Raw genomic sequence first — 15351 nt, 5'->3', positions numbered from 1 at the left:
ACACCTCTGGTGAAGCACTGGTAGTCTGTCCCACCTGGTATTTGTGTGTCTCTATTTTGTGATACTTCCGTCTCTGTATCCGAGTGGTTTGTATATAGGTCCAGTTCAATATATTTGTTGATTGAGTCCTGGTTGGAGTTCAAGAAATTCTCTCGCATGCCTCTGTTTTGCCTCTGCTAGGATGGTTAGATTAGATTAGATTAGATTAGATTAGATTACTTACAGTGTGGAAACAGGCCCTTCGCCCCAACAAGTCCACACCGACCCGCCGAAGCCCAACCCACCCATTCCCCTACATTTACGCCTTATCCTAACACTAAGGGCAATTTAGCATGGCCAATTCACCTGACCTGCACATCTTTGGACTGTGGGAGGAAACCGGAGCACCCGGAGGAAACCCACGCAGACACGGGGAGAATGTGCAAACTCCACACAGTCAGTCGCCTGAGTCAGGAATTGAACCCGGGTCTCTGGCGCTGTGAGGCAGCAGTGCTAACCACTGTGCCACCATGCCGCCCAGTTGTCCCAGTTGAATTTGTGTCCTTCATTGTCTGTGCGAGTGGAAATGAGAGAGTACTGGTCATGGCTGGCCGTGGCGAGCTGAAGTTCACGCACTAATATAATCAATTTTCTTCCTGTTTGTCCCTATGTGATGTTTTTCAGAGTCTTTGCAGGGTATCTTATAGATTACATTCATCCTGTTGGATGTGGGTGTCAGGTGTTTACCTTTTGTGAGGAGCTGGTGAAAGGCGTTTACTGGTTTGTGGGTCACTAACGGTTCCTAGGGGTCTAACAGTGGCTCAAAAACCAGTAAACACCTTTTACCAGACTTCCTTGAAGCCTGGCACTCTAACCGGAACTCGAGCAACAAAAATATTGAACTGTACCCCATATATAAACCACTCAGATACAGAACTGGAAGTAACAGATAACAGAGACACATAAGTACCAGGTGGAAAAGACCACGAACGCTTCAAAGGTACACTGACAATGTCACCTAGCTAGGTGACAAAACGTCTGCATAAAAACACATCAGTTCAGCAAACCAATCTACAACCTCACCCACAACCCAAACTACAAATCTTTTCAAAAACCCCTTCCTTGCAAACCTTTTCTGAATCCTTTCAAGTTTCACAACATCCTTCCTATAGCAGGGAGACCGGAATTGCACACAGCATTCCAAAAGTGGCTTGACTGATATCCTGTACAGTTGCAACTTGACTTCCCAACTCCTATACTCAATGAAGTTATTACAATTTCCTCTTTCTTCTTGTATTGTAACTATGGTGTTTGAATAAATTGTGTTTTGCTTAACGTCTTGTAGCTTGACAAACTGAATTGCATCTGAAACGCAGATTTCACATTTACCTTTGAAAGAAGTAGTTTGAGCCTAGGCTATCATCTTAAAATAATTTGAGGGTTCTGGTCCATAACAATAGCTTTTCCAATATGTTTATATTGTGCTTGTACAGTATTGTGCCAGAAAGTAATCAGGAAAAATAATGAAAGGCACGGCTAAAATAACTGTAGAGATATTTAGCCAGCAAGAGGGAAAAGATGGTATCTAAATCTTAATGATTTGTCATTGAAACTCTACAGCATCTAGCTCATTTACTCTTACCAGAGTGAGTGCAGCTAAAATAACCAATCACATTCAGGTTTAATTGGAACACACAATTTATTAAATATTAAGGGTGTTATTACTGCACAGGTGCCAACAGAAGAAAAAAGAATACTAGAGAATTAGCACTGAAGGTGCAAATGAGAGGAAATCCAGCACAGGTTTGGAGTCCATAGGCACATTATATGAATTAATAAAGTTCGTGAGCTGTGGCACAAGTTGCTATAAGGGTACAGCAGACATAACAGACAGCTGGTTCAAAGAAAAGGAGAATGGAGAATTCAATATCTGGTAAGATGTTAAAAAGAGGGAATTTGACAGTACTGATTAAATAAATATCTACAGAATTATGTAATTAAGGGGTGAAAGGCATATTTAATAGGTTAGAATAAAGTAACAATACAGGAGTTATTAGGTTTATTGATACACACTACAGGCCAATAAAAAGTGGAATGGATAAAGATGATCAAATTTGCAGGTAAATTAGCAAAAGATGCAAGAACAAAAGATAAGTGATAACTGAATATTTGAATTATACAAATAGAAACTGAGATATTAACAGTGGAAAGGTCTAAGAGGGGGAGAAGCTCAAAATGTATAGAAACATGAGAACCTTCTTGACTCGTGCTTTCAGCCCAATGAGAAAAGAAACAATGTTGCAACAAATTATGGAGAATGAACTGGTGCAAGCACAAGTGATTCTATTGGAATGCATTTATGGGAAATGATTACAACGTAATCAAACTTGGAACGGTTGTAAATCATTCAAGTTGATAAAGGATCTGGCCACGGTGGACTGGAATCAAAATTTGGTACATAAAACAGGAACTGAATAACATGGGGCAGGGCACTGAAAGTTGAGATGGTTCAGGTACAGGGTATACATGTACCCATGAGGGGTACAGAACCAAAGATAAAATAGATGATGACAAGATATAAAAATGAAAATGAAACAGCAAAAGATCTTACAAATGTATGCATGAATACAGTGGGCAAAGCCAAAGACAATGAGAACAAGGGAGATCTAAAAAAAGAAATGGGGCAAAGACAGAGTAAGAGAATAAGTTAGTGACTAACATAAAAGGGAGTGTAAATGACTCATAATAATACACAGGTAAAAGTTAGTCAAGAAGAGAGGAGCTGATTAGGAATCAAAAAAATGATTTTTGTGCAAAGACCATAATGGACATACACAATGAATATTTAGCATTATCTTCAATAGAGAAGATGTTGCCAACATAGAAGTTAAAAAAAAGGAGTGAATAGTGCTATTAGATAAGACGAACATAAAGAGGTATTACTTGAGAAGTTAGCAATACTCAAAAGGAGAAGAGTTACCTAGTATGAATGAGATGCATAGACGGTTGAGGCAATTATCGTGGAAACTATGGAGACTCTAGACACAATCTTCTTTGCATGTGGGGGTAGTGCCAGAGGACTGGAGGCTTAGAAATATTATATGCGTATACATAAAAAGCTGCCTGAGCAACAAGTGGGGGCTCTGAAAGCTTGCGATTTCAAATAAATCTGTTGGACTATAACCCATTGTTGTGCGATTTTTGACTTTGTCCACCCCAGTCCAACACTGGCACCTCCACATCATAAAAAGGAAGACAGACAAACCTAAAGTTGGCACTAAAGAAATCGTCACACAAAGCAATCTCGGGAAAAATTAATTGGCAGTCAGAAGAAAAGTGTGAAAGTAAGCATAGAATTGTTAAAGACAAATCATGGTTGTCTTGACATGACTGAATTCTATTAGGAAATAATAAATAAGATTGATAAGGGTATTCTGATTGTGTGTACTCTTAAAATTCCATTTGACAAAAGTACTATGCAATAAATAGCCTTCTCAGCAAAATTAAAAATCATGGAATTAAAGAGACTGTGGCAGCATTATAACAAATTTAGCTCAGGGACACAAGTAGAACGTAGTGACGAACATTATTTTCCAGACTGGAGAAGTGCCCAGAGTTGTGGTCTCCAGGGGTCAGTATTAGGACTACTGATTTTTTTTTTTAAAAACAGAGCAATGACTTGGACTTAAGTATGCATGTCATCATTTCAAAATATAGAAATCATGTAAAACTTAGACAGCAGTAAATAATGAGGAAGAGAATGACAGACTTCAGAAAAACATAGAAATAGTGCCGTAATGTCCAGCAACATGGCAGATGAAATATAACTGAGAGAAATGTACAGTGATTCATTTTGGTAGGAGGAATGTGGACGAGCTAAGGGGAAGAGAAACCTACAAATATCAATATTTTTGAAGGCTATAGAGCAAATTAAGCAAACTGTAAAAATGCATATAAAATTCTTAACTTTCTAAATAAAGGCATGCAGGACAAAAACAAGAAAGCTATGTAATGTTTTAATAAAAATTCAGTCTCATTTGGAATCTGATACATGTTTCTGGGGACTACTTTCGAAAGAATGGCAAGAGGAGATTTACTGGGGTTAATTTGACAAATCTGCCAAAGAGCCAAGAAAAGGATATTAGCCTCATTTTGTGCGGTGTCATTTTATGATCCTAAACAACGTATTTGCTAGGTCCTGGAGTTCCATAACTGAATTGAATTAATTCTAAAAACCGTAAAATCCAATTAATTATGGTTTCCAGTCAATAGAAAATATCAATTTTTTTTTTCCTGACAGAACAGTCCTGAGCCCAGGCTATAAAAAACACAATGAGACTGAGAATAGTATTGGCTAGTTCTCTGAAGAGCATCTCAAAAAGGAAATTCACTTGTAAGAAAATGATACTGAAGCAAACAATACACCAACATTAAACAGATTAAAATAGAGTTAAGAAGTAGAAATGATCTGGAAACGTAGAGGAAAAAAGCATTAGGGTTATTCATTGAGAGATCTACTTTAAATCTGAGGTTTTTGACATATTCTTGAAAAAAAATGCAAACAGAAGCAGAATGAGAAATAAAGCCAATACTTCTGATTATTCCTTCACCTGAATTCTGTATTAAATTTTGACCTATACAAAAATTAACATAAACAATAAACAGGAATGTCTGCCTCAATTAAAAAAAGGCATGGAAAATTGATCCTTATATTTGAAATTAGAGCATTTGGCTGTGTTCACAGGGACAGAAAGCATGATGCTATCATGATGTTGAAGTCTATATGTCAGATAGTCTGATCTGTTCAATAGGACTTAAAAAGTCAAAGAGCCGTGGACAGCAGAAACGTAGTTTATTTTTAAAATGATGCTGCATTACATTATGATTTGTTCAAATAAAGGAAATAGTGCTGATTGCTACAAACAATATAGTTTGTATTCAATAATACTGGTAATCACAATTGATTACCAATCAATTATCAACAAATTATATGAGAATGAAAATTTTTTTTAAAAAATGCTTACCTATATAACTGGCAGTTGTAAAGCTGAAAGAAATAACAGCCATTAAGCATTTGCAAATTGATCCACATGCACTTTAGAATGACAATCGATGGAGACACTGGTAAATTTAGTACAGCACATACTTATTAGACAGTTTAAAATGTTCAATGTACAAGTTATGATCAGTAAAATAATCAAAGCAAGGCTTCCAAATCAAAATGCAGAGTTTGCTTATGATTGTGAGTATATTAATGAGGAAAGACATATCCATATGCCAAATGCTGCTTATTGCAGAAAATGAAAAAGACTTTTCTGAAAGAGCAACTTGGTGAACTTTCCCAATGTGAATACAGGCAGATCTATAATCTATAATCTCATATACATTGGAACATTGATAAAATTAAAATTAATGATGCCTGAGAGTTTCATTGCCAATTTCATTATAATCAACACAAACACTATTTGCACTGGTGCATAATAAAACCAAACATTTAATGTATTGACCACTAATGTAGTCCTAACTAATGTTTCTCCTGAATGATTATTTCAGAAACACTGCATCACTGGGCAATGAGAAGCCATCACAATCAAACACACACAAGGAACTGCGAATGCTGGAAATCAGAAACAAAAACAGAGTTCTGGAGAAACACAGCAGGTCAGGCAGCATCAGTAGCGAGAAAAGGATTAATGTTTCGAGTGCAGTAACTCTTTGTCAGGACTGAAGACAGCTGGAGAAGGGTGAATCAATGCAGGCAAGTTGGTATGGTTGAGTGGGTGGTGATTTGGGCGGTGGGGTGGGGGTGTAAAATACAATACTTGGAGATGGTGCTGAGATAGTAAAAGAGAAGAAAAGGGATAGAAGGGATAGATAAACAAAAAGACGTCACTGATGATAAGCCCAGAGAGACAGAGAGAGATTTAAATCACCTTATTTTGATCCTTGGTATGTGCACATCGACACATTTCTCACGATGGGGGGAGGGGGAGGGGCATAAAAAAAACTTTCTGACCAGTAGTTTCATGTTAAACAAGGACTTGCGCTTGATGGTGATAAACAAGAAAAATAGTGCCTAATCATAGCATTCTCCTCTATTTGTAGAAAGCAGAAAAGGAGAAGACTCTCACAGCATGAATGAAATTCTATAGTTGGCAGGCCACAAATAAATGTGCATGGATTAGCATGTCACCTAAGAACCACATGTACAGGGTAGATAGTTCAGCCAGGGGCAAATTGCAATCTATCAGGAGGATAGTGCAGCCAGGGGGAAATCTTATATTTAAGAAGGGACACATCTTATATTTAATTATTGTAAAATTCTTTAAAAAGAACATACTCGGGGGGGGGGGGAGGAATACTATTTCATCAACAATGCCAAAGTGTCAACTTACAATGGTAGATACATCAGTAGAAAGTGCCTGGTATACACAATTAAAATTTGGACAAAACAAGCTTTACAACACTGTCATAACCATTTCGCCTTCTATGTGCATACCATCATCCAATAGACAAAATGGATAACTGACAAATTTTACTCCCTAAATGACCAGCTTGGAGGTCCATCAGATTATATGAAGATGACTCACACTTCCCGGAAAACACATGGACTCATTGTTCAAAAGGCACTTAGCTTCATAGCAGTTTTGACAAAAATTGATTTAAGATACTGTTTACAAATATCTGTCAAGGCATCTGCAGAATGCAAATAGATCCAAGAACATTTAGATCATTCAAACTTAATCTGCTTTGATGTTTTCATGCTCTCCTTGATTTACAAAGGTATCAAGTGAACAGATTGTACTGCATATACATTGGCACAACTAACTAATTCTGTGCTCTTTTGAATAGACTTGTATTTGATTGAAGATAGGGGTCCTGTGGTCTGCCTTCAAGTACCAACTGCCCCAGAGGTGTGTCAAGGCAGAGTTAATTATGAATTGCAAGTTGCCACAGTTTGCCGATTGTTTTGCGTCACTGTGCTGCAAAATCATCACCTCTCCAGTTTTTCGTGAAGCGGCTGCATTTTCACATAAATGTCCATTAAACTTGCCACAGAAAGTTATATCTAATAATTAACAGCATAAGGACCCTTTTCACAAAGTGATAATTAATAATAATAGCTCATCAACGTAACTTGCCCAGAATATGAACCCTTATAAATGTGTGGTCTGAATCATTCAGATTGTAACTTTCTCCAGTGATTTCTAAAAGTGTCAAATTTACTGTTTTTTTTCTTTCTTTCTCTTAATCCATCCTTTCCATTTATTTTTTTCTTTCAGAGTGACAATTAATTAAACATCATCTGCTCTTCCTCTTTATATACCCGAATCTTGAAATGTTATTAAGATCCAGTTGGTCCTTCTATTCACCAAGGAGCCAGATTCCTTCTTGCCCTTGATGTCCTTGTACAGCAACACCATTGGCAAAACAGCTAAAACCTTCATGTCTCTCCAAGTATATTTAACGCGCCAGATATCCTGTTCTGCAAAATGTGATTGGATACTGGTTTTGAAATGGTTATGAAACCATTTCATGATAAAGTGAACAGTAAACAACTATAGTGAAATATAAATCAATCAAATTACTTTCTAAGCTAACATTTTGAGCTTGGATGACTCTTCATCAGAGCTGAACTGAACTGTGGAGGAGGCAGCCTTTATGCAATTGCTGGTGGGCAAGTGGGTGGGGAAATGGGTTTGGAGTGCTGGGGCAGAATGAATGATCAGAATGTGAGAATGGCAGAACAATGTTGAGTCTAAATGCCAGACTGGAAAGAACAGACAGTCCCCACTTGTGTTGTTGGAGGAGGTGAGAGAGAGGGTGACAGAGAACGTAACAAGCAAAGCTAAACGAAAGAGAAGGAATGGGTTCACAATTTGAAGATGTTCAACTCAATATTGAACCCATAAGGTTGTGAAGGGCCTAGGCTGAAGATACGATGCTGCTCTTCCAGTTTGCATTTAGTTTCTCTGGAGCACTGCAGCATGCCAAAAGACAGTCAAAGTGGGCATGCCAGCAAGGCGCTCTGTTAAAATGAATGTCTACGCAATCGTTGGGATCATGCTTGAGCACAGATCAGAGGTGTTCTGCAAAGCTATCACCTACTCTGCGTTTGGTTTCTCCAATGTCAAGTAGGCCATATTGGGTGCAGCAAATACAATAAAAAAGATTGAAGGAGGTACAGGTGAAATGTTTCTTCACCTGGAAAGTCTGCTTAGGCCCTTGATGGTGAGCAGGAAGGTGGTGAAGGGGCAAGTATTGCACCTTCTGCGGTTACATGGGAAGGTGCCATGGGAAGGGGGAAGGGGGGGGGGGGGGGGCAGGGTGGTCTTATAGTCTTTTCGGATGAAGCAGCATTTCACCTGTACCTCCTCCAATCTTGTCAGCCAACACCTCCCTTCCCACAGCACTTTCCCAATTAACTGCAGAAGGTACAGCACCTGCCCCTTCACCTCCCCCCACCCCAGTGGGACTGTCTGTTCTTTCCATCTGGCAGTTAGACACAGCATTATTTTGCCATTCTCACATTATGATTATTTAATGTGAACTATCAACATCCTTTCTTTACCAGCACTCCAAACCCCACCTCCTCCATACTTCACTTCAGTTCTGATGAAGAGTCATGTAGACTCGAAATGTTAGCTTGCCTCCCCCCATGGATGCTGCCTGACCTGCTCTGATCTCCAGCATTTGTTTGTTTTCAGTTCAGATTCCAGCATCTGCAGTAAATTGCTCCTAAATTACTTTCTAAATTATATTTCATCAATCTTACCTTTCGATGAATGTTCTTCAGACTTTCCAGTGTATTCTCATTAATGTAGTCAGTCACTGGCCTGTCAAAAGCATAATACTTTTAAAACAAAATTAAAATCTGACATATGTCCAAGATAACTATAACTAAAAAATATTGTCTCTCATTTAATTTGCAAGGCTCTGTGGTATATGTGCATGCATCCGGTCAATAGTCCGGTCCAGGGCAGTCCCCTTCAAATCAAATTGATTTATACAACTATCAACAAATTCATTGAAATATGAAGTGCAAGGAACAAACGACTAAAGAATTAAGAGCTGGATTTCAACTGAGCAGTAGTGAGTATTGTACTGCATTTAATTAAAAATCCATGTCTGCTAAATGAACATCCAGTATTCATTTAGTTTGAACAGGCAAACACTTTCACTCACATAATGGACCAAAGGATTTCAAAGGAATGTATTGATATACTAATAATTTTAAACCAAAAGTTGCAATGATTCCCCACTTAAAAAAGGAACGATTTGTTGCTTGACCTTTTAGGAAGCAGAGCTTTTTTTGAGTTAATCCGTTAAATATCTACAACTGCATATATTATTCAAAACAATATTCTAATTGCTGCTATAATATCTATTATTAATAATTGCGACAAAGATCTGACACAAAGTTAATTATTCCAAATGATGGTTTGATTTTATTAGCAAGCATACACATACAACATAAATAAATAAATAAGTCCAGAGTAATGAACACTAATCTCATACCTGTTGTTCTCAACAGCCATTTTATACAGCGCATAAACAATTTCTGCACAGGCCAAGACAGCACCATGACGAGTGTTCAAATCAATGCCTGTCGCTAAAGGTAGCAATCGTGGCAAAGCTACAAAACAGAAACACCTTTACCGTCAAGTAAAGCAAATCTTATGTAAAATGTGTGTGCAGCAATGCAACTAACTTATAACTGTTTCTTAATCATGCAAGTGAGTTCTCATTAAGAATTATATGTAGTCCTTGCAAGTTAAAATGCAACTGTATTTTCTTTTTGCTTTGTACAATGACAAAGATTAAAGGCACCACTTGATTCAGATGAGCCATATCCAACATACGTTAAAATAAAGAAACTGGATAATTAGTGGAAAAGTAGCTTTATATTTTCAGGACCATCTTGAAATCAAACAAGTTCCAACTATTTTTGAGGTACTCCCAAATATTCAAAGAGTCTGGTTAGAACAAAAAAATGGTAATGTCAGGTTTCATATTGGAGTCTGTCACAGAACCCTTGTCAGCATCCTGTATAGCACATGAATGGCTGTGCAGACAGTATCTCTCAATAATAGATTATCTCAACAACCAAATTTGGATAGACAGCCTGCAGTTAGAATAATGTATGCACTTCTGGTCACCTTATTATGAGGGGACAATAATTCATCATATCCAATGCGGTATAGATTCCCTGACAGCATCTTGTACATTCATGAATTGTATTAATGAGAATACACTGGCAAGTCTGAAGAACATTCATCCAAAGTAAAATTATAGCTATAAGCAGATCCTCGAACTACCAAACTGACAATGCTAAGAGATTTAATAAAGAAATCTAAAATTATGAAGATAATGGCAGAGTACCAAAAAACTATTTCCACTCGTTGGTGAGTATGTTAAAAGGTGATATAAATTTTAAATTGCAACTCAGTTAGGACAGGTGTAAGAGAAAATCCCTAGGAAGTGGATTATTGGAATATAAATTTCTTAGTGAACAGAAAACAGAGAGAAGGGACAACCAGGATAATTTCAACATGAAAACAGGCTATAAGTAGTGCAGCAATGCAAAGATTAGTTCTGGGGCCTTAGCTATCTATAATTTGAAATATGAGTGATCTTTTCTGAAGAACAAAAGAATAGCACTTGGAAGAAGTAAGAGCAAAAAAAACTCGAGAGATTAAACAGCACAATGTTCAGAGAACCCCACCTCAGGGACAATAGGAGGCAGTTAATGAGGCTTTGAGGTCTTTTCAGAATAAAGGTAGGAGTAATCTGATTGATTTGACAGGGTTAAAAAGTTGATTTTGGGCAGAATGAAGTTCTCTCAAGATTAGATTTGAAGGCTACAGTACTTTCTGCATTATTTGGTTGACAATCTGAATTATTTTTCAACTGGGACATCCTGTTTACTTAGTAGTAGTAGATGCTGCTACAGTATAAATCAGTTGTAGAAATAAGTGTACAGTATGGTCAATAGTCAGCATTTGTTGGAATCATAGTTTTCAAAAATACTATTTATTTCAAGATAAAAATCAGTTTTCTTGGCCACTCACCAATATTTGCCATGTATTCTGGAGCATGTGGAGTAAGATTATGGAGGGTCTTTGCTGTGAGTTCTCGAATGGCACTGTAAAACCAAAGAATTTATTCATTATTTTACAGAAGTTCATGCTTTAATCTTGAATGCAAACTACAAAAAAAAATCTTCTGGGACTCCCTTTCGCTAGAATTATGGACATCATCCAAAAGTGAGGTTAAAGTTACAGAGACTTTGAAGTTGCTCCCTTCGAAAGAATTAGAAATAACAGAGGCTCACACAGAGCACTGTAGGAAAAAAAAACTTCCTTTCAATGCACTAAAGTTATACATCAGCATAAAGTTACAAAGTTGCCAGAACAGGAAAAGCATCCATCACAAGGTAAAAGAACAAACTTTGTCACCATAATGTTGACTATTGAAGTGAATAAACATCTTCCAGCAAATTCCCATCAATTGCCTTCTCAATAGACAAGAAACAAAGTCAAATCTGGCCACCTACTTAGCTGAAATGGCCACCTGCTAAGTGCTTTCTCGAAACCTCATCAAAATGCCACAACAGGAAATAAAGTGACGAATCCTTACTTTGATGGCCTGATCTGCTCCTCAGGCTAAACAGTTACAGCACTGGTTCTAAATTCTGACACGTAATGGATCACACCCATGAAATTAATGTTTATAAGTTTACATTTTTTAAAATGTACAACAAATAAAAATCAAATTCATATATTTTCAATTAGCGAACTATAAGAAATCAGGGCACTCCATGAACTACCATTTCCTAATCAGTACGTAATCTTTCATCTGTAAAGCAATTCTATAGAGACAAAGGTAACAAAGATTGTACTCCCAATACAGAGGTCACCATATTCCCAAACTGATGTCAGGGACTGTTCTGGCACTTGGTGCACATCCCTTATCAAAGTAAGCCTTTAGATGGAAACAAATGCTAACCTTGACAAGGAGATGGACAGACAGGGAGGTAATCTTCCTAATTGCCTGGGATCTATCCTGTGTTCATTACTTAGAAGAATGCAAACAGGTGACTGACAGACAAAGCGTAAATCGCCAAGCTCTAGGATTACCAATATGTTAAAAATCTTCATTAGGAAACAAGGATCTCTTTCAGGTGGCAATCTTCATCAGATACCTGCCTTCTTCAGATGGAAGACTGCCCAGGAACATTGGGGGGAAACCCAGGGAGAGTGCTCAAACTGTTGGGCTAGATATCAGGAATCTGCCATCACGAGCTGAGATGAACATACTCTGTGCCAACCTTCCGTTTGCCCTCTAGTATCAGTGAACTGTCTTCAGTGGTCACAGATTGTATGCTTTTCCTATCAAGTTAGCTAATGCATTATTTCCAAAGTGCTGCTTCTTAATACAGTTTGTAGATGCCTATTTTAGGCAACAATGGCCCCAAACTCTAAACCCTACAGGAATAATTTGAATTCTCTCCCAAAGTAATACAAAATTATTAAGCATTCTTTGGGAATTACTTTCCAGTTCTTGCATGCTGAGGAACAAAAGAAATCCTGATGCTCCATATACTATGTATTTATCCCATCGGCTTTATCTTTTCACAGCACTTGGTTTCTTATTTCAGTGCACAGACAGTGGAATCTTACGCCTTTCCTGCAGAGAAACTGGTGGCAGGGTGGGGGAACAGAATCAGGCTTTCCTGTTTCACACGAGTTAAGACAATGGTAAGAAGGCTCAACTGCATGTCCTCGGATTTTGCCTGTCCTCGGATGCTGTCTGAACTGCTGTGCTCTTCCAGCACCACTGATCCAGAATCTGGTAGTTAACAGCGTCATTCCTTCACTATTGGTATCAACCCAGCAGCTGATGGGAGGTTTGGTAACAGGGCTGCTCCAAGGGTTTTGGGTGCCTTAGGCAAACTCTGGCTTCAGCATGCCCGCTCCAGCATTCAATATACAGAAATATGAGAAGAATAGAATGAAATTTTACCTTTATTTACTTGCCAAAATAAAGTCTAATTTAGTGCCCAAGCATTTGCCAGGTCAGACCAGCTTTGGGGGACGTCATGAGCAAATCCAGGTACATTTGCTTTTAGGTTGCCAGGCGGAGCTGGTGTGGAGGGATTGGGAAATCCCTTGTTCATAGTCACCAGGTCCCCCAGTGATGTGACCTCACATGAATGTTATATTATCAGCAGCCACCACCTCTACAGTAGCTGTGGTGAGTACTGAAGAGCTGTCATTCTCTGATTGGCCCAAAGCTCTCAGCGGGTAGGAATTCTATCCCATGGTCTGTCATACTTGGCCCGCAATTCACCTGTTAAGTGTTTGAATGGCACAAAAAAAAGCAGGGTTGCCCACTGACCAGGCAATCCCCGTTGTCTCCACAATATTCTGTACATTATTTTCCAGTGACTTTGATCTTACATGATCATTGTTTATTATTCCCAAAGGAAAAACTCACCTCTTCATCATTAGAAACGTAAATAATTGTGTTTTGTTTACTCAAATTGACTGACATATTTTTAGTACAGCTTATTCAAAAAGCACATATGAATTTCCAGTTTTACAATAACTTTCACAAAATATGAAAAATGCATATATGTTTTAATGTACAAATACTTAAAACATTTTGCTTTCTCTTACCAATCCCAGTGGTTAAATTTTCTTTGTATCAGATGATCGATCAAAGGTTGCGTATACTCAGGGAATCCAACAATGTAAATGCTGCAAAATATAAAAAGGGAATAAATTACTGCTTAGTGCAAATGGAATCTGCAATTGTTTAACAGAATAATAAGGATTATCCATGACAGAATTGGGAGCACATTATGAAGACTAGTTTAAATAATGTTATGACAGTATGTGCAAATGTTTCAAATCTATGGACAAACCTTTTACACTACTGATAAGTGCTTACAGAACAAGGGATTTAATGTGAACCATGAAACACAGATTTCATAAATATGTTGCCATAAATAATGATTTATGAACTGATTACAGGTTATCTGAAACTCAAGTCCCATAATGCATCATCCAAATATACTGTATTTTTTCCAATTCTTTTTCCTTTGCTGCTATCACAATGTGGTTTCTTGCTGTGGATCTTCTATACCTTCAGCAAACATTCACAATGATTTACAATTACGGTAGATCAAATGCAACTGAATTTCTTGATTTATTATAAATATACTCAGTAGTTTGTACGTATTGGAGAATAATTTGTACAGGTATTAGGCCAATGCTCTCCTCTTCCCGTACCGATTCATTTTCTGACACTGGAAATATATTAAACTTTTTGTTCAAAGTGCAGCAAATTTGCATTTAAACATAAGTAAAGAAATCAAGGGTATATGCAGATGAACAATATTCTACAAAAACACACATGATATTAACATTATGGCTGAGTTAGTTACAAAGGCAGACTTGTCAGCTGCATGTTTCAGATATGAAAAGTAATATTTAATAGAAAAAGCTTTAATACGTAATTCTACAATATATTGATTGTAACATAAAAGCAAATGGGAATAAAAAGATTGTGGTGGTTTCAAGAAGGAACTCTTTAGCAAGTTCTTCTTTTCACAAATGTTTCATGAATACCATGTTACATCTTGACATCGTAAACAAAGCTTTAAATCCTATACAGCAAGACTTTCTATTCCAGCTTCACTTTTGGGAAACTCTATCCTTTGAAGTCTTGTTTCCTCAGGATGGTGATGTTGAAAACAAATTCAGCAATCTTTGCTTCTATTTGTATAAATTCATAAACATTTCATAATTATAATGCAAGGCAGCAACTTGAGCTGAGCAATTTAATTAACTCACCCTGTAGTTTTAATCTGACTACAGTTTGATCAATTGCTGACTCTGGATAGGAATGTGAGAGAAAGCATTGAGCTTGGTCTAAGCATGCTTAGCTTATTCATTAGAAGGTGCAGCGTATGCACAACTCTTGCTAGCGCGAAAACTTAGGTGAGACAAAATAAAAAGTGGTGAAGCAAGGATGGGACAAAACTTTGACCAATTTCAAGGAAACATCCTCTCCAACTATCTAAGACATTAAAACAGAGGTCATTATTAAGAAAGTAGGTATGGATAAGGACAAAATAGCCATTTTTTTATTCATTCAAATGATACCAACTGGATCAGGCTTCCATATCCGACTTCATCTATCATAATGGCAACGACCATCTCAAATCAGACAGAATCTAATTGTCATTTCTTGACATTCAATGGTGTTACTGTCACTGAATCCCCAATACCCTGGGGGTTACCATTGACCAGAAAGTAAACTGACTGACCATATAGATGCTGTGGCTACAAGAGCAAGTCAGAG

At 37.5% G+C, this 15351-nt stretch overlaps 1 protein-coding gene across 1 annotated transcript in view; it reads right to left on the bottom strand.

Moving 5' to 3' along the window:
* Nucleotides 1-15351, bottom strand: part of tbcd (tubulin folding cofactor D) — a 277831-nt gene that overhangs the window by 91737 nt on the left and 170743 nt on the right. Inside the window, exons 18-22 of the mRNA XM_043714487.1 lie at nucleotides 13662-13742; nucleotides 11052-11125; nucleotides 9499-9616; nucleotides 8756-8816; nucleotides 5004-5026 (exon numbers count right to left, since the gene is read on the bottom strand). Of these exons, the coding sequence (XP_043570422.1) occupies nucleotides 5004-5026; nucleotides 8756-8816; nucleotides 9499-9616; nucleotides 11052-11125; nucleotides 13662-13742 (357 nt within the window). The remainder of the gene's footprint in view (nucleotides 1-5003; nucleotides 5027-8755; nucleotides 8817-9498; nucleotides 9617-11051; nucleotides 11126-13661; nucleotides 13743-15351) is intronic.

This window comes from Chiloscyllium plagiosum, chromosome 24 (genome assembly GCF_004010195.1).
Source record: "Chiloscyllium plagiosum isolate BGI_BamShark_2017 chromosome 24, ASM401019v2, whole genome shotgun sequence".
Classification (NCBI taxonomy): Eukaryota; Metazoa; Chordata; class Chondrichthyes; order Orectolobiformes; family Hemiscylliidae; genus Chiloscyllium; species Chiloscyllium plagiosum.
This window is presented reverse-complemented; position numbering and strand designations above follow the sequence as displayed.